Genomic DNA, 20,621 nt, shown 5'->3' on the forward strand with positions numbered 1-20,621 from the left:
TTCGATATACCGATAAAATTTTCAGTGTCGGTACGATACCGGTATGAATTTTTTTCATATCGAAAATTCGGTATACCGAATTTCCGATATCAATATCGGTATGGAATTTATACCGATATTTTTGATACGGTACCGTAGTTCGGTACGGTATGCCGTATCGTACCCACCCCTAGCCACATTTATATCTAAACACAAAATTAAAAGCTTTTCTTTCTTTCTTTCTTTTTTGAAAGGAAAAATTATTTTTAAAGGATCCTATAGCGAAAAAGATTGTCAGTACCGAAAATATCGGTATGAAAAACATGATACCGTGACCATACCGAATTTTTGGTATACTGAAGCTTCGGTACGATATCGGTAAAATACCGTCATACTAAAAGTATATATAAAAAAATTCGCTCTCTTGAATTCCAATGCCAGTGATCACCAATACTAAACAAATCCGTCAAGACATTCAAAGAGACCAAGAAAGATATATACAAAACAGATTCATCAAGACAATAAACAACAATCGCAACATGTGTCTGAAGATGCAAGACATCAATGCATACCAATAAACTTCAACCGCAACATGTGCGACTTCTTCATCTGATAACTATGCAACAATATCTGAAGTCCTGCGATTTTTGAAGAATGTCAGCTTTTTAACAAGTCGAGGCCCAACATCTAGTCCTCTAGCTAACTATAAGGATAGGCGAAAGATATAAAACTTCTCAGCAGTTTAAATTCTCAACTATAAGTCGAGTTGCTTCACTGAACTTTGATTTGGACTATTCCAACATGATGAGTCCAAACATAAATTAATTTTTTTTACTTTGGTATGGTATCGATATGTATCATTTTATACCAAAAAAGTACCTTATATTTTTTTAAAATGTAATTTTTTATTTACAAATATTATATATATATATTTTAATTTATATATATTATTTTGGTATTTTGGTATATACAGAAAATTTCAAATTCCATACCGTTACTGTACCGAATATTTCGGTATCGGTATCACACCGTACCGAAAATTTCGGTATACTAAAAATTTCGATAAATTCAATATTTTTGGGTACGGTTATGTCGATATACCAAAAATTCGATATTTTTTTCCAACCTTAGTTTCAATATAAGTATTTATATATTTAAATTGGATCAAAGGAACAAAATAAATTATTCCATGAAATTAATTATGATTCCTCAGGTTGAGTGATGATGAATCCTTGTTCCTTAAAGTTGAAGCCAAAGCCTCACTCCTTGATAACTAGTTTGACAACCAATTATTTCAAATCTTATACCCTAAAATACTACACAAAGTTGAGGTCAGCATATCAATTGATATTCTGATTTCAAAAAATCGAATTTCGAGTTCATCAGATAATCAATCGATCATGATATTTAAAAATTTAAGAAGAATATTAAGCATAAACTGAGTCGAATTAAAATCACGAGTAAAATCTAAAATCTTGATTGATGACAAGGTAACTGAACTGATCGATCATAGTACTCTTGACAAAGTATCCCTTTTGCTCCACAGTAGATTTACCAGCAAACAACATAGTTTTGCCGTCGATTTTATCCTCATTTTCGTGTTAGAAACACCACAAGATTTCAATCATTGTAATGGGATTTTGGATTAAGACAAATAAACCTTAAAAAAGTAGCATGCCGCCTAGAGAAAAATCATTGAAAACTCTCTGTTCATAGTAAAGATAAGTTCCAAGAATTCAACGATCACAGTAAATTTTTTTATTAATGAAAGTATAGATTGAGACTTTTTTGTTTACTTACGCGTCCCCTTCATCAATCTGAGAGGACCCATTTCTAAATTATAGACATGGAGCAGAAATCCTCAACGGATCAGCTACCTAGTACCTCGAAAGAAAAGCAAGAGGATGATGATACAAGAAAGAAGCAACTGGCGGCCAAGAGGACTTCAAACAAAGACAGGCACAAGAAAGTTGAAGGCAGGGGAAGGAGGATAAGGATTCCGGCGCTTTCGGCGGCGAGGATATTCCAGTTAACTCGGGAGCTAGGACATAAGACTGATGGGGAGACTATTCAGTGGCTATTACAGCAGGCGGAACCGTCGATTTTTGCGGCGACTGGGACAGGAACTGTTCCGGCTTCTGCTATTACAGTTGCAGGGTGCTCTGTTTCTGAACAGGGGAGTTCTGTTTCCTCTGCTTTGTATTCAAGATTGAGTGAAACCGTGGCGGGGATTGGAATCAGGGGGAATTTGCCTCTGAGTGAAGATTTTTTGGCAAGATCAGCGGGGGTTTGGCCTTATATAAGTAGTTTTGGATCTGGGATTTTGCAGAATCAGAATGTTTTGAGCTCGAATTCGGGGAATCCGAGTGTGAGCAAAGTTGGGTTTCAGGGACTTGAGTTTCCAGGTTCAATCAATTCAATTCATCATCAATCTCCAGGGCTAGAGCTAGGCCTTTCTCAGGTGGGAAATATTGGAGGGATAAATCTTCAGGGATTTAGTCAGTTCTACCAACAGATGGCTCAGAATGGAGACTACAACCGTTCGAATAATCATCAAGAACGAGATCATTCTAAGGATAATTCCCAGGGATCAACATGAATTATAGTAGTAATGATATGTTTGAAGACATTTAAGGTGTGTTGTCTCATGTATGTATGATTTTGGTAAGTACTGTATTTGATCAAAAGCTGTTGCAAACTCAAATGTCAGAAATCCCTAATGGGGCCAAAGATCAAGAAAACAGAGGTAACAGAGATTTCTCTTATTCTTTTCATTTTTGTTTCAATTCCAATCTCCCTTGATTTCTGGGATTTTTCCGAAAGATATTGAGCCATTTTTGTTTTCTTTGCAATTGCAGTTGGGATAATTTATAGGAAGAGTGCGATGAAGATTTCTTGTGATATTTCTCGGTGGTGTCCAATTTTGAGGTGTGTTTTTTAGTTTTTGTAGTTTTTGAAGATATATTTCCTTATAATACACACAAATAGTAGGTCTTGTTGGTTGTTTGTTTGATTGGCCTTTTAAAATATATACACAAAACTTGGATGATATCTGAAATAGAAGAGTCACATTTTGATTCGAGTAAAATATGCGCAATTGTACCGAGCCTAGATCATGCGTTTATGTATGCATCAGGAGCATATCCATCAGAGATCATAGTTTGGATGAGTGAGCTCGTTTGAGTATTTATGACTCTCGTACTAACAAGCATGGATCGAGGGTCGAAGATCGAGGGTCAAAGCTAGTTATGTGACCATCTTAGGCACTCATTTCGCTTAGGACACGACCACCGTGGAGACACTGATATGCATGCAGTCTCTGGACACTGCTTGCTTTGTCCATTTCACGAGTTTTACATAAAAACATAATTATATATATAAGCATTGAATGTGCTATTCATCCATCCAAAAATTACACGATCATACAATCTGTCTTTCGTTTACTTGATTCTATAACACTGGGAATGCTAAAAGAAGAAAGAGAGAACAAATTCAGAACCTCTCAAGATCTTTAGCTGATCCAATGTTCAATTCGATACAATTTTTAGGAGCTCGATATCAAACAAGAGAGTCTTATCTATCAATCCCTGATTCCTCAACACAAAATCCAGAGCTCTTTGACCCTGTCATGCAAAAGACCACCTTCATATGAAGTGTAGAAAGAAAATTAAGCATCAACAGAAAAAGGGTATAGGATACCGAAAACGTTGTTGGCCGTGGACCTTGCTTGTTGAAGTCGTTATCAGGATATCCTAGTTCTGGGGGAACTATAATCCTGCAAATATTGATGTATTATAGAAAACAATAAATGTCACTGCATGGTTTCTCTATCTAACACTAGAGAAAATTACAGTTTACTACTCACACACCAGCCATCGGAATTCCCATTAATTTTATAGTATGCATCTAAGATTCTGTGGATTTCCAATTAATTTCCAACGAATCAAACTAAGCACGCCGTTGGATAATACTGCAGAAGCATTGGTTGGACTTTATTTTCAATTTGAGCTATTGAGGGGTGTCATATTCCGGGCTCACGTGTCTATGAAAGCAAGATTGTACACGTTTGCGAGCAACTACTTCCCATCCGTTCTCTCTTAATTGAATTGATTAATTCAAATTCAGAAAAGTCTATCCTATTATTTACACATGTCCTCACGATCTAACTTGGATGGGGTATTATGGGAAAATCGGCATACATAATACCTTCTGATACCACCAAGAGCCATGCTCGATACGGCTTCCTCAAATGCAGGGATGACCTAGAGATGACCACAAAACAATAGTGACCTTACAGTCGCTGAGGACACATGCACATCCATGCTACTACTAAGCTAATGCGACTTCATTAATAGAATTCCCCACCTCTCGAGTTCCTAATCTGAATTTATAGAAATCTTTATCTTCACCCTGCTTATAAGAACAGGATAAGAAAAGCAACAAATCAACTAGGTGTAGAAGGTACACTATATAGGCTTAAGAGAAACAAGCATTACCACAAAGGAGCCACCCTTTGTCTTGTTGCGAGCCTCGAATATCCGGCCATAATAACCAATAGTGTAACCGTCCCAATCCACCTGCAGTGCACTTATAATCAGGTCTCTCATATTTTCAATGATAATCAGAGAGAGAATTAGAATGTGAACACCAAAGTCTAGCATTGAAAAAAAGAGCAAAAGAAACAGCGCATAGGTTTAAGGAGCCAAAAAACTTTGTTAGTAGGGGAACTTGCATTATATCCAACAATTCGAGGTTTACTCGAATGTTAAGAAATAACATGAGTAGTGACAGTATTTCACAATATTGAAGCATATTAATGCAATCACAAGTCTACGATAATTGTAGCCTTAACTTTATATACCAAAGCATATATTGTTTTCTCATTCCATTATATATGCTTTCTACATTAGCTTCTAAACAATTCTTCAGTAGGTCATTCTGACATGTCTTCAGTGCTAATTTCTTTACGATAATTACTACACAGAATGTGTTCCACACTTTTGTTGTGGTAATGAGCAAGATCAAAACTCAAAACAGCCAATACACTAGCTAATACACCATGGAATTTTTTTAAAAAAACTTCTTGATAGCCTACCACTCCACTAAATTTAGAGTTCGAACAAACATCAATAATCTTGTTTTTCAATTGAAGGCATTTTTTACTTGCTAAAGAGCATGTTCTCTATATAGAAATGTATTTCTCTAGAAAATTAGTAGTTCATTTAGAGTGAGTCTTTGAAGATTATCTCATAAATGGTCCGTCGAAACAACTGCATTCGACCAAACTACTAAGACTTTCATATCTGTTCTGTTGAAACAACTACTTCCAACAAAATATTCGACCCAATGGAGACGAGTAACGGCTTTACCACTACTATTTCTCCTGTCTTTGGACTGGGCCCACTTCCTAATCGCAAGTCCTGCAGTTTTTGCATGTTTGTATCAAGTTCCGAAAATATAAAAACTTTAAAGTGAAGGAAGATGCAAAAGAGTTTACAAAAATAGGTTTTGGGACTTGTAACCTTATACTGAAGACCTGAGTTTGTTTCGGTGTAATCTGGATACCGCATCTTTGTCTTGCCATAATCCTTGCCCCGCAATGCTGGCACTGTATGCTCAAACAGTGAGCCTAACAATTAGTCTTCAAAGCTATTAGGCTGCAAATAATTATGAGATAATTATTCAAAGAACCAATACACATCATACGTCCAACAAGACCCTGAAGATGAAACAAGATTATCCTGTAATCAAACCCATCCAGCGTATTCCCCACTTCAAAAATTCTAAATTCGATAAACTCTATAGTTTCCAAAAAGCAGTGAATGAAATATCTTTTACACCATAACCAAGCTTCTGTAAGAAACTATCATCATCCCTAACATTGATAGGCACTGATAAAATTTGTTTTTCACGCGTAAGTAATAGTTAAAGCTTTTTTATTGATTACGCATTACCCGAAAGGTAACAGATATGATTTGAATTTCATGAACTGGACAGACATTAAGCTGCTTTAAATTTCCGGCTATTCAAATTTACATGGTTGAGAGACAGTTTTGCCAAGACAAAAGCCTGACATAGGAAAAAATGATATACAATTTTTTTTTTTAAAAAAAAAAGTCTCAGAAGAATGTTCACACGACCAAAACAAATTACAATTCACCTCCAAGGACAATATGTACCCTTCGGTCACAGTATAACAAATCTTAATGCTACATTTTCATATGAACAAAATTACCATGCATCCCGACCCTAGTAATACTCTGTTCTTGACACTCAACAAATCAATAAATATTGAACAAGATCCTCAAGTTGACTTTTGTGGTTGGATTAAAGAAAGTATGAGGTATATGTCGTGTCTCGGCACAAGCCACACAAGCATGATCATAAAATGAGCTCTTATGGCAACTACTCCGTCTCGTCCTAAAATAGTTAGGAATTCATTGTAAGCCATTTTAAATCTTCATTTTTTTGGCATGTGGAACAAGGGAATTACAACATCAATGAACATATGCTCTCTTTTAGTCTCCCATTATACTCTCAATCAAATACTCCGTTCATCCCACTTAATGATCATTTGAATATATAACTCAAACAGATTCAGCATGCTTCATGTTTCACAGGGAAAAAGAAAGAGCAAACTTAAAGCGAGATGAGGCGAACTCACTGAACAACATTTTATATATGAATCATGTTAAAATGAGCCATTGCATAAAGCTTAAAAAAGCAGATTAGCCAATGTAAATTTTCAAGTGACAAACCAAACAAAAAAATAGCATCCACCTATTCATTTCTACATGGATTACTTAATATAATACTATTTCCTTCCTTTAGTAACTATAATAGTACTACTAATAGGAGAAGAAAATGGGTGATAGAGGAGATTACTGTCGGCATATTCAGATGCAAAGGCAGAATCTTCAATCATCTTATATTGGCAAACAGCCGCCGCCAAGAATCCTACTGAGGACAAAACAACCTGCCTCCGATCAATTACAGTCCAGTGCTCCGAGTTTACATTTCCCTCTTCAATTAATCAAGTACGAACATTAATCAAAATAACCATCATCGCCGGAAGTAAAATAACAACCAATAAAAGGAACCGCAGAAAAGAAGAAGAAAATGAACGCCTGACCTGAAGAGCTTAATGGGTTCGCTGAGCTTCGACAAACGATGGGCACGCGTGAATATGATGGGGTTGTCGTTGGAGACGGTAGAAGCACGCTCACGGTGGCGGAGTTCGCCGGAAGATTACTGGAAAGAGATCCGACGGCGGAAGCTGACGCCATATCGGGAATTGATGATGAATGAATCAATGGAAGTGAAAACTGTGTTCGCGGGAAGATTTGGGCCTTAGATTTTGTTAACTGCCAATTATACCCTTTCAAGCTCCGGAAAGATATATGACTCAATTATATTAAAAAATTGAATCCATTTATTCGGAAAATTATTTGATTTGTATTTGAAATTATCGAGTTTATATTGAACATGATTATATTGGAAATTCTTTTGTGAATAAACTCGAACTAAGATTATTTTGTTCGATAGTTCGCAACAACACGTTAGTTTTAATAATTAATTGATATAATATAATTATATATGAGATAAATATAATTATTTTGGTTTTGAAGTTTTTTTTATGATTATCTTGCTGCTGAAAGTATCAAATTTTGCTAATATTAGTATAAATAGTAATAAATATTTATTTGGAGAAGGTTGGAGTTAGTTAAGACAATGGACACTTGAAAAGTTTAAAGATTCTGATTTACTCGTAAGACGAATCAATTATATATATGTTTGCAATAAAAAAATAATATTTTTTAATTATTGAATCAAATAAATGAATTGTCTTGTACTCTTGTCTTACAAAATTGACTGGTGAAATCATCTCACAAAAATTTTTATGTTTGAATTTGATGTATTTGTCTGAAAAAAATTTGTGTGGATGGATATATTTGGCATATTCTGTCCATCTGACTTTCAGTGAAATTTTATTATAGAATAATTAGTATTGGTTAAAATTTTTGCTTAGAATAATTAATATTTTTTGAAGTTATGCATTTTATTATAGATAAAAATATATTATGAGTCCAGAAACATCGTCAAAATAATTTCATAAACTTTAATGCCTATGAGCTAAGATTACATTTGTATCGATGCATTTCAAATATATTTATTTTGTTTAGAGAAGCAAGCGCATAAACTTCAACTCAACTATTTGCATGTTTACATAGTATTTAATGTATATTATAATATATTTCAAATACTTCTAATAATATTGTCATTTCAAATTCATTCTATTTTGTACAATTAATGTGTAAATAAGTAAGATATAAATTTACGATCTGATTTATTATTTCATTTTTAATGACAAAACTATAATCGAAATTCGTAGATTTCGGATCCATCTCTCAAAATGCAACCTAAAGGTAATGTCTTGGATATAATTTCCGTGAACTGTCGTTTAGGTTGTAATGCCCGAAATTTAATCATTATAATCAGACGTTGATTATTGACATGATTGAGGTTATAAGAACTCAAATGACGAGGCCGGGCGTCGTGGCATGGTTAGCCAAGAATTTGGACAGAACCTTCGGCGCTCGAGCGGTAGAAAAGGACCGCCCGAGCGCCAATGCATCGCAAATTGATCTTTGGACAGAACGTGTGATGCTCGAGCGGTAGAAATTGACCGCTCGAGCGCCAGGGAATTGTAAGATAAGTAACCGGGCAGAAGGTTCGGCGCTCGGGCGGTAATTCTTGACCGCCCGAGCGCCACATGGAAATCATGAAGTGCGCCACTTGCTTTCATGCATGTCATGGATGTATATATATATACACACACACGTGCAAATCCTTCAGAAGATTCAGAAGGAAATCGAGAAGTTGGGGAAAGGCTTCGTTCTTGAGTTTTGGAAATTAAGTACGAGAAATCCGTCCGTCGGATTTTGAATCTGACTTCGGTACCGTATTTCTAGCAACGACAGCTACAACTGGACGTAAGTTTTGTTACGTTTAGATAAGATTTGAAATTATGATATCGTCAGAATTGAATAGGAATCAGATATGATGTTTCTGCTACCGTAGATATTGTTTAATGGAAGTCAGATTAAATAACAGACCGTTTCTGTAATTGTTATGATTTTTGAAAGATATTGACTGAGATTCTGTATCAGAATTGTGTTAATATTCAGAGTATGAATTATGTTGACACAGATTATGAGTTCCAGTATTATACTTGTGATGTTCAGATTGACGGGGTTATTCAGATTGTATTAGTATGCCGTCGAAACATCAGTTGATTTAGATTAATCAGATTCCGATATGATTCAGATTGTATTGTGATAGCGATGACATGAATTGAATTGTATCTTGTTCAGATATTGATCAGATTATGTACTGAGTTGAGTATTGATCAGAACAGATTGTGTATTGAGTTATTTACTGATACGTTGTATTCGATATTGTCATTTCAGATTTGATATGGACAGAGTTGAATACAGGTCATCGTCTTCGTCAGACAGGGACGACAAAGGTATAATTCATGTGATATCTGGGAAGATATAACTCAAATCAGATCTCATTTAAGTTTCCCAATAAAATCACATACTTGATTATTGTTTATCTTCTGATATGATTATGATTTGTTTATAGACTTTATATTCAAATCTTTTGGAAATGAGCATGCTTTGTTTACAGATTGTTATACATTGCATTTGAGATAGGAAAGTTTGACAGATAGTCAGACTTCTAGACGTTCGGTGTATCGTTACGTAGGAGCAGACACCCTCCTATTGTAGATTACTCGATACAGCTCAGACCGAAGTCTAGGAATAAGACGTACAGTCACCCCGATTGGGAGGGTAGGTGACAGCCATTGACGTCTTATTCATACCGGGATCCCTAGAGTTATAGTTGAGTCGAGTCTAGACATGATTTGACTAGAACTGCATGTGTTTATGGATATGGTTTCATAGACTATGAAACCCATGTGTATTGCTTTCAGTTATGACAGCATGTTTATATGATTTGATTTAAATTGCATGTTTATCTGAATGGAGTTGCATGTTTATTTTGATTTGATTTCATAGATTATGAATCTATTACTTTTGAATATGATAATGATTGCATGTTTTAAGATTTAGATTGTTGTTATACATGCTTACCATGTTTTATACTGGGATTTATTCTCACCGGAGTTATCCGGCTGTTGTCTTGTTTGTATGTGTGCATGAAAACAGGTGAGACATGATCGGGGTCGAGAAGATGACGAGAGAAGACGAGTTTAGCGTGGTGATTCCGGACTTACTGTAGATTTGGTTTATTACTTAAACTTAGTAACCGAACCTTAGACTTAGATTGTACAGTATAGTACTTTTATACTGAAATGTATTTTATACTGAGATGTAAATTATTTAGATTCCATTACCTTCCGCATTTACCTTTTAAAAAGAAAAATTTTTAGACCCTGTTTTATCTTAATTGATAATTCCCAAAAGAAGATTAAGAAAAAGATCAGCGTCCGGGTCCCCACAACAGGTGGTATCAGAGCGATAGATCCTTTAGATTGAGATAGTCAGAACTGATAGATCCTTTAGAAGGAGATAGTAGAGAATGAGCGGGGTAGATTGAATTGTCTTCCTTGCATGTGATTGCTAGCATGAGATTTATATCAATGTTGATTTACATTATGGGTGCTAGCATGATTTATTGCTTTCCCTATTACATGTTGTTTGTATCTGAGTTGATTGCAGCATGTAATTGTTAAGCCTGAATCAGAACCGAGTCTGGATCAGAAGTATATGATCAGAGGAGGGCTGAGACAGATTGTATAGATTATGTACTAATCTGTTTGATTATCAGATACACCGCCTCGAAGGATTTCAGAAAAGGGCAGTACTTCGTCTGAACAGATAGATGCATCAGAAACTCAGCTAGAAGAAAAGATGAAAGAATTTTAGTTATTACAGTCGCCGATTCTGAGTGGTTTCGAGACATCCGAAGATTGTCAGAACTGGTTTCACGATATAGAAATACTGTTCGATTTACTTGATTGTACAGATGAACAGAGAGTTAAAATGGTACCTTATCAGTTACAAGAAGCCGCCAGGAATTGGTGGATTACCAGTCGAAGAATGTGGGAACAGAGAGGTACAGTGATTTCGTGGGAAATATTCAGAACTGAATTTTATCGACGATTTTTCTCATTCTCGTACCGAGAGGACAAGAAAGCAGAGTTTGAGAATTTGAGCCAAGGTCAGTTGAATATTGATGAATATACCGCCAAATTCTCTACTCTACTGCATTTTACTCCTCAGATAGCTGGAAAAGATGAAGCTATAGTAAATCAGTTCATCAGAGGGTTGAATTCGGAGGTAGTTGCATTTATGAATCTGCAGCGACCTTACCATTTTGCTGACATCCTGAGTAGAGCAAAGAGAGCTGAAGCGAGTCTGATTAGACAGCTAGGGAGGTTGTGTGTGAAGCAACCCCAGACACAGCAATCCCCTCTCCGATATGATCACGACAGTACGAGTGGGAAGCAAGATTTGCTGAAAGCTCGGAAGAAGCCATTCAAGAAGCTAGGAAGCGATTCATCTAGCTCCAGCGTTTATGGTCCAAGCCATACTGGAGTGTATTGCAGAAGTTGCGGAGGGAGACATTCCACCGAGCAATGTCAGGGAGTGACTGGTAGATGCAATATTTGTGGACAGCCGGGACACTTTGTTAAAGTCTGTCCCCAGAAGCGTTCCCGAAGATTGTAGGAAACAGAGTTCAATTTAAAACACAGATCCAGAATTCACAACAGGTACTATTCTTTGTGATTCTATTGCATATGTATTGATATATACTAATGCATTTGTTAAGAATATCTTTGACTGAGTTGCATGGAGATATGCTATATCTGTTGGGTTGGTTGTACTGTAGTATTGATGTCCTTACTTGTGGAGGAAATATTGATATCAGAGATTTCTGCATAGATTGTATACTACAGTAAGATGAGAATGAAATAGAGATAGATTATGATGTACTTGTGTTTTCTGATTTGAACGCATTATTGATATGTATATGCTGAACAAGTACAGACATATTATAGAATTTTTCCAGAAATGGTAAGAGTCAGTCCAGAAATGACTGATCAGTGGAGACACCACGATAGGGATTCTAGATTTAGAATTCCTTTGATATCTGTATTGTATATGACTCGATTAATACAGAAAGGAGCAGATTGCATCCCTATGTATTCAGTAGACCTACTGAAATCGAGCCTAGCATTGACAGATTTGTCAATAATGTATGAGTTGGCTGATGTTTGCCTAGATAAGATTTTAGATTTGCTCATATCAGAAAGATAGATTTCAGAATTGAATTCAGATCAGATATTGAGTAGAGTTCAGCACAGAATAACATGGAATGTACAGAATGATACAGAATGAATTAAAAGATCAGTAGAAGAGTACCGACCAAGAGTTACATCTGATTTAGTGTTGCTCTTTGGCATGTGTCAGTATCTTCAGAAATGTTCTGATATTTTTATGCCCATTGTATCTATGAGATTTTGATATAATTGCAGCATTTGATTGATTTAATCGAATATCTGAAGATTATATTGAATATCTTGAGAACTGTGATGATTGTATACAGAAATTATTCAGATAAGAATTCCGCTTGAAACAGATTGTATTCAGAATAAGTGATATCTGAAATTAGTATACAGATTGACTTTGACACAGTTGCGGTTATGATCAGTGACTGAAGGATATGGAGATCAGAAATATCAGAATTGTCAGAAATGTATTTTGTCTGATTTGATAGATTATTCTATTCGACTGTTGCTTTATATCTGCTAAATATTGTTATTATTTTAAATCAATATTTGAGACATCTTATATTGTTTTGGGGAAGCATATTTGATTTGCAGATGAGATATAACAGTTGATCAGAATGACATGAAGATATTTACTAGAAATCAGTGTTTTATGAGTTCATTGAACTCACTAGATCTGTATAGGATATTGATATTTCGTCTCTGATGTGATATTACTATGGTTTTGAATTCGTTTATGATACAGATTGTTATGAACCGTTGAGATTATATACAGTTCAATTGTATCAGAGTTAATTTCAAGAGTTACGGCAGTTCAGAAATAAGATCAGAATGTTTCAGAATTGTATAACAGAATTGACATTGAGAGTCAGAGCCGAATACCAGGTAGGTATTTTTTCTTTAAATTATGTTATCAACTGATTTGTTTATGTCAGTAGTTCGAAGTTGAAATCACAGATAATGTCAGAAATGTGCTGTAGTGACTTCAGTTGTCATGTTTGTGACTGAGAATGTTGGATATTCAAACAGACAGTTTTGATATAGACAGATTAAGTCAGTGTGACAGATTTGTACTGAAATTTTGGCAGAAATTGTACTGAATTGTACGAATTTTCAACAAATGAAGACAGAAATCAGAAGATTATTACAGATGTGTATGTTTCTGAATAGAAATGAAAGTGCATTTCTATGGCCTTCGTAATGAAATTACCTGCCATTTTCTCCAGATCGAAATATGATATGATTGTGATGGACAGATTGTTCCATCTATACCTATCAGTTGTACCAGATAACGTACAAACATGACCTGATGACACAGATTGATGTCAGAGAAATGATCAGAGTGATCAGAATGCCACAGTAGATTATATCAGATGATGATTGTTGATTGATTTTGTATGTATGACAGAGTATATCACGAGCTCTCTCTTAAATGGTTTTACAGATTGACAGACCGTCAGAATGTATTAGCCAGATATTAGAATATTTTGGTACAACTTTAGTGCTGGATGTTAGCACTATACAGCTTTAGTGCTGGATGTTAGCACTAGTTGTTATGACCTATTGTCACTGTATAAATTACTGTATGACAATAGCCATTAAGACAGTTCAGAATGGACAGATTTAAGAAACCAACGTCGGATGATGACGATTAGTATTTGAAGCTGAAGATGGTATATGTCCTTGATCGGGATAAACTGATTTGATAACAGCAGATGGTACTGATATGTGATGAATTATGATTGGTCTATACGGATGTTGTATAACCAACATGGCCAGATTGATTCTGTCAGAGTTAATTTAAGAAGCATTATGATAGCATACTTCATGAATTCGTATTCCAGATGGGGATCAGGGATTTGAGTTTTGATTTAAACTCTAGTATACATTTCTTCTCGTATATCTCTGAATTGATTGTTTATGAGTTCGAGAACGAACTCAGATCTAAGAGGGGGAGAAATGTAATGCCCGAAATTTAATCATTATAATCAGACGTTGATTATTGACATGATTGAGGTTATAAGAACTCATATGACGAGGCCGGGCGTCGTGGCATGGTTAGCCAAGAATTTGGACAGAACCTTCGGCGCTCGAGCGGTAGAAAAGGACCGCCCGAGCGCCAATGCATCGCAAATTGATCTTTGGACAGAACGTGTGGCGCCCGAGCGGTAGAAATTGACCGCTCGAGCGCCAGGGAATTGTAAGATAAGTAACCGGGCAGAAGGTTCGGCGCTTGGGCGGTAATTCTTGACCGCCTGAGCGCCACCTGGAAATCATGAAGTGCGCCACTTGCTTTCATGCATGTCATGGATGTATATATATATATACACACACACATGCAAATGGAAGTCAGATTAAAGAACAGACCGTTTCTGTAATTGTTATGATTTTTGAAAGATATTGACTGAGATTCTGTATCAGAATTGTGTTAATATTCAGAGTATGAATTATGTTGACACAGATTATGAGTTCCAGTATTATATTTGTGATGTTCAGATTGACGGGGTTATTCAGATTGTATTAGTATGTCGTCGAAACATCAGTTGATTTAGATTAATCAGATTCCGATATGATTCAGATTGTATTGTGATAGCGATGACATGAATTGAATTGTATCTTGTTCAGATATTGATCAGATTATGTACTGAGTTGAGTATTGATCAGAACAGATTGTGTATTGAGTTGTTGACTGATACGTTGTATTCGATATTGTCATTTCAAATTTGATATGGACAGAGTTGAATACAGGTCATCGTCTTCGTCAGACAGGGACGACAAAGGTATAATTCATGTGATATCTGGGAAGATATAACTCAAATCAGATCTCATTTGAGTTTCCCAATAAAATCACATACTTGATTATTGTTTATCTTCTGATATGATTATGATTTGTTTATAGACTTTATATTCAAATTCTTTTGGAAATGAGCATGTTTTGTTTACAGATTGTTATACATTGCATTTGAGATAGGAAAGTTTGACAGATAGTCAGACTTCTAGACGTTCGGTGTATCGTTACGTAGGAGCAGACACCCTCCTATTGTAGATTACTCGATACAGCTCAGACCGAAGTGCAGGAATAAGACGTACAGTCACCCCGATTGAGAGGGTAGGTGACATGCCATTGACGTCTTATTCACACCGGGATCCCTAGAGTTATAGTTGAGTCGAGTCTAGACATGATTTGACTAGAACTGCATGTGTTTATGGATATGGTTTCATAGACTATGAAACCCATGTGTATTGCTTTCAGTTATGACAGCATGTTTATATGATTTGATTTAAATTGCATGTTTATCTGAATGGAGTTGCATGTTTATTTTGATTTGATTTCATAGATTATGAAATCTATTACTTTTGAATATGATCATAATAGCATGTTTTAAGATTTAGATTGTTGTTATACATGCTTACCATGTTTTATACTGGGATTTATTCTCACCGGAGTTATCCGGCTGTTGTCTTGTTTTGTATGTGTGCATGACAACAGGTGGGGCATGATCGGGGTCGAGAAGATGACGAGAGAAGACGAGTTTAGCGTGGTGATTCTGGACTTACTGTAGATTTGGTTTATTACTTAAACTTAGTAACCGAACCTTAGACTTAGATTGTACAGTATAATACTTTTATACTGAAATGTATTTTATACTGAGATGTAAATTATTTAGATTCCATTACCTTCTGCATTTACCTTTTAAAAAGAAAAATTTTTAGACTCTGTTTTATCTTAATTTATAATTAAATCACAAAAGAAGATTAAGAAAAAGATCAGCGTCCGGGTCCCCACATAGGTACTTGGTGTTCTTGGTGTGTTTTTTAATGGATCATATATATAATTTTTTTTTTATAATTACCATTATTTTTGTTTTATTTATGTGCACATCTATTTATTTAAGGATGTCGTTTGGTTTCATTAGTGAATAGATAATTACTTCGAGCAATTGCAGTTCAATATCAATAAATTAATGACAATATTTTAAACAAAATTGTTTTTTCTCCTGAAATCCAAATAAAAAGGTAAAATCTATAATAGAAAAAACACAAGTGAATTTAAAAAATTCATGACTATGATAAACACATTTTTCCTTTCATTTTCATGTATTTGTGTGCTATGGTTATTGTAATTGTTCAATGAATGCATAGTAAAAATAAAAATTAAAATTAGAAGTAAATAATTCTAGATAATAGTTATATAATTTTTCCCTAAAGTTGGAATTTTTAATACATATTTTAATTACAAAGTATAATCGAAATTCGTGGATTTCAATTCCATCTCCCACAATGCAACCTAAAGATAATGTCCTGGATATAATTAATATGATTAATTGATTTATTTATTTTAGATTTCTGGATTTCATACCAGCATTGTGTAATTCCATGTGAGAGGGGATACGTTTTTTAAAAAAAAAAATTTATGTTGGGTGCAATAATTATCTCTGTTTAGTAGAACGATCGAACTGTGGTGCTTGAGATGTTGTGCGGTTTAAAATATTTGAGTTGCATCATTACCACCACCTATAATTTTTGATAAAGCGGCAAGCGCGCTATCTTACAATTGGTATTAGAGCCAATGTCACGGGCTCCATTCTTGATGATTGCAAGGAGTGCAATTTTGGTTGGGAGATTGTTGGGTGCAATAATTGTCTCTGCTTGGTAGCGCAATCGAATCGTGGTGCTTGAGCCGCTATACGGTTTAAAAGCTATACGGTTTAAAATATTTGAGTTGCACCATTACCACTAGATATAACTTTTCGTGAGGCGGTAAGCGTTCGATCCTACAATTGATGAAAACAAAATTTGTTATTGTGTTTCTAACATATTTAATCAAATATGAAGTTGTTAAATCAAGATGGAAGGCGAAACTCGAAATGTACTCACTTCACGAACATATAATGTCTTCTCAAGTTCATATCCTAGAAATGACTGCTCATGCAACTCCCTCATTCATCATGAACGCTCTTGCTGTCGATTTTGATTGCATTTATTCTATGGAAGATGCGGAACAGACGGTCTCAGGAGTCAATTTTATGAGATATATCGTATATAGCTAAATTCGAATTTTAGCTTTCATCTTGAGTTAACAACTTCACATTTGACCAAATATATTAGAAGCACAATAACAGGTTTTGTTATCATCAAAATCAAGCTTGTTATAATTTCGAGACCTAACAAATTCTACTTTAACACATAAAAAATGTTAATTACAAAATCAACATCATAATTATTATACCTAAAAGGAATATAATTTATTTGTAATTATATTTTTTTGATAATATAGGACATATTAAATTATAGTGTTTGTCTTTCTAAATTATTGAGATCTATACAAACTCTAGTTGTGATAGATTCATTTAAAATTGTTTATTTCTTAATGAAACTCTTGTTTCTATATCTTGTAAAATAGGAGCAAAAAGAACTTATAAATAATCAAAGATAAATGTTGGGATCGATGGATGAATATTGATGGCGCAGGAGAACAAGCACGAGAGTTGGTGATTTACTTGGAAGAGATCAAGTGTTCAAGCCAAGATGTATTGTTTTCTTGTCGTGTAGTGTTGAAAACAAGTAGACACGACACCTAATCACTGTGTTGATTAGAGTGATGTTCATCAAACAGAATTTCAGCTTCACAAACGTTGCATCTGTAATTTGATTATTTGGTTTGATAAGTGTTTTGGATGCACTTAACTCTCTAATTTTTTTAAACCAATAATTTTTCTATTATTTTGTCATGAGGCAACATACAAATGAAAACTTGTGCGTGATTAATTCTGTATTATTTTATACATCAAAATTTAATTGTTTGATAAATTATATTATTTAATTACATGTTGTGTTAAAATATTTTAACATTACACACAACATCTACATCTCATTTACTTATTACTTTATGTCAAACAATTCTTTTAATATATGCATATGTGACTCTCTTCCGTTACGTTGATTCATATAAAATAAAGAGTAGATCTCTTGTGAGACGGTCTCACGAATCTTTATCTGTGAGACGGGTCAACCCTACCGATATTCACAATAAAAAGTAATACTTTTTCATGGACGACCCAAATAACCGATATTCACAATTAAAAATAATACTTTTAGCATAAAAGTAATACTTTTTCATGAACGACCCAAATAAGAGATCTGTCTCAAAAAATACGACCAGTGAGACCGTCTTACACAAATTTTTGTCTACAATAAAATAATGCAAAAACCTATTTAACCATCAAAGCATTTTCAAATTAGTTAACCTAATAATATTTTTAAAGTGGTTATGATTCACATTCACTGAATCAAGAGTAAAAATAATATTTCAACAAAAAAAAGGCGAACTAATTTTTTTTTTTTTTTGAATCCGGGGGCTGGTCAGTGCGACCCCCTTTGTGAGGAGGCACCCCTTCTCCCGAAGTTACGGGGCTATTTTGCCGAGTTCCTTAAAGAGAGTTGTCTCGCGCCCCTAGGTAGAGATTTTGATATTTAAATTAGTAAAAAAAATTAATATTAATAATTCTGCAGAAAAAATTTGTCGGAAAAATTACATTAGCATCCCTTGTGAAAATAGTTACATGTATATGTCATGAGAGTGTGCATATGTTTACACATTGTTTTTTTGATTATAAACTATACAAATGTATTTAAATTTCAAAAATATTAATTGCTTATTGATTCTTGGTTTTCCATCGTTCGGTTTTCCTCATTTTAATTATAAATTTTAATTGCTTATTTTTATTTTTATTTTTATTTTCATTAATTGATTCTTTATCCGATGTATTTATATAAGCTAAATAGTTTGGATATGGACTACAAAAGTTGGACAATAATTATTAAATGACACGGTACCGTGCATGAACCATTATTCATTATCATTAAATAAAATCCCATTAATTATAAATATTATTTCCCATGAATCATTATCATTAAATTACATTATTAAATTCAATCCAATTAATTATGAATATTATTTACCATGCATGCATGAGATTATTCATCGATCAACTTTTTGTGGAGTTGCAATTGCCATCTTTTGTGGCTTCTTTCTCATCTTTTCTAGCTCGTATATATAATTATGTAGTCCTAGTGAAGGATAGAAGATCGTAGACGGGATCTCCCAAAAGGTTTTTGATGTGATCCAATTAAATCAGGTGAGTTGGGTCGGGTAATTTACTGGATCAAATATGAAAATGATGAGAGCACAGCGAGATGTGTCCAAACCAGATGCTTTTCTCCTGGGAATAGATGATGTTGATCTGCAACACGAAGATAATCACGTGAATGGACGCCGGACAGATGTCAAACGTGGCCACTCCGATGCTACAGTCAGAAGGTGGCCGAGGAGAACCAATGTAGCAAAGAGAATACTCCCAATCCTATTCCATTATACCCTTACTTATTTACAGAGAAAGAAAGCTCCATTTTCACTCACTGTTCTTCATGGTTATTCATCTGAATCCCTCAACTTGTTTCTTTTGTCAAAAAAAAAAAAAAAAACACTTGGATAATAACGATCGATTAAGTAAGATATGCATTATCGAAATATAGACGATGATATTATAGGAGATAGAGTATAACCGACCTTACTCAGTGGGGCAGATTTTGCACCAAAATAATGCAATTTCTACTGCAAATACAAAACTCATCTCCAACCGAACAACTTCAACACTTTTCTCTACAAATGAATATTCTAAGAATTTTTTTCCCGATTTTTTTTTTAATGACGTATCGAATTTTTAATTGATCGAATATCAAATTATAAAATTATAATTAATTCTTTGAATCCATAAAGAACAATGCACTAACTATGAATCAAATAATCGAATTTCGGCAAATCAATCATTTCATCAAAACTGAGAGAATCTTGTTTTATCATATTATTATAACTATTAATCTTTTTTATACTGAAAATATATATATTTTCTGATATATCATCATTATTATTAATTAATTAATTAATTAATTATGGACCTAAAATCCTAAATACATATTCGTATAATCTTAGAATAGGAATTAGTTTGAGTTCTCCTCAAATGCATCTGGAAGTTGTTATATATATATATATATATATATATATATATATATATATATATATATATATATATATATATATATATATATATATATATATATATATATATATATATATATATATATATATATATATATAATTTTTGTAGCAATGAAATGAAAATTGGGATGAAAGTTGACAGGAGAACATTTTGATTAATACCCAAATGTACCACTTAATTTATAAAAATACACTTACTTCGACAATTAATCAATTTCTTTTCTTTTTTAAAAAAACAATTAATCATTTTTTTATTTTTTT

General features: G+C 34.1%; 2 protein-coding genes across 2 annotated transcripts; one reads left to right on the forward strand and one right to left on the reverse strand.

Moving 5' to 3' along the window:
- Positions 1-1,691: 1,691 nt before the first annotated feature.
- On the forward strand, positions 1,692-3,031 carry LOC140819427 (transcription factor TCP20-like). Its single transcript, XM_073179515.1, has 2 exons — positions 1,692-2,725; positions 2,838-3,031. Exon 1 carries the CDS (start codon positions 1,826-1,828, stop codon positions 2,576-2,578), a length of 753 nt encoding a protein of 250 aa, XP_073035616.1. The 5' UTR covers positions 1,692-1,825; the 3' UTR covers positions 2,579-2,725; positions 2,838-3,031.
- Positions 3,032-3,355: 324 nt separating this feature from the next.
- Positions 3,356-7,359, reverse strand: LOC140819426 (peptidyl-prolyl cis-trans isomerase FKBP19, chloroplastic-like). Its single transcript, XM_073179514.1, has 9 exons — positions 7,112-7,359; positions 6,865-7,002; positions 5,502-5,587; positions 5,349-5,399; positions 4,476-4,556; positions 4,345-4,389; positions 4,186-4,241; positions 3,679-3,754; positions 3,356-3,602 (listed from the first exon to the last, which is right to left on the reverse strand). Exons 1-9 carry the CDS (start codon positions 7,263-7,265, stop codon positions 3,507-3,509), a joined length of 783 nt encoding a protein of 260 aa, XP_073035615.1. The 5' UTR covers positions 7,266-7,359; the 3' UTR covers positions 3,356-3,506.
- Between the last annotated feature and the right edge of the window lie 13,262 nt (positions 7,360-20,621).

This window comes from Primulina eburnea, chromosome 18 (assembly GCF_022965805.1).
Source record: "Primulina eburnea isolate SZY01 chromosome 18, ASM2296580v1, whole genome shotgun sequence".
Taxonomy (NCBI): domain Eukaryota; kingdom Viridiplantae; phylum Streptophyta; class Magnoliopsida; order Lamiales; family Gesneriaceae; genus Primulina; species Primulina eburnea.

Coding starts and splice junctions, on each gene's coding strand:
- LOC140819427 (XM_073179515.1), top strand. CDS start 1,826: ATGGAGCAGAAATCCTCAACGGATCAGCTACCTAGTACCTCGAAAGAA.
- LOC140819426 (XM_073179514.1), bottom strand. CDS start 7,265: ATGGCGTCAGCTTCCGCCGTCGGATCTCTTTCCAGTAATCTTCCGGCG. Junction 5,588..6,864: donor TGCATCTGAATATGCCGACA/GTAATCTCCTCT, acceptor TTGAGCATACAG/TGCCAGCATTGCGGGGCAAG. Junction 4,557..5,348: donor AGACAGGAGAAATAGTAGTG/GTAAAGCCGTTA, acceptor AGTGCACTGCAG/GTGGATTGGGACGGTTACAC.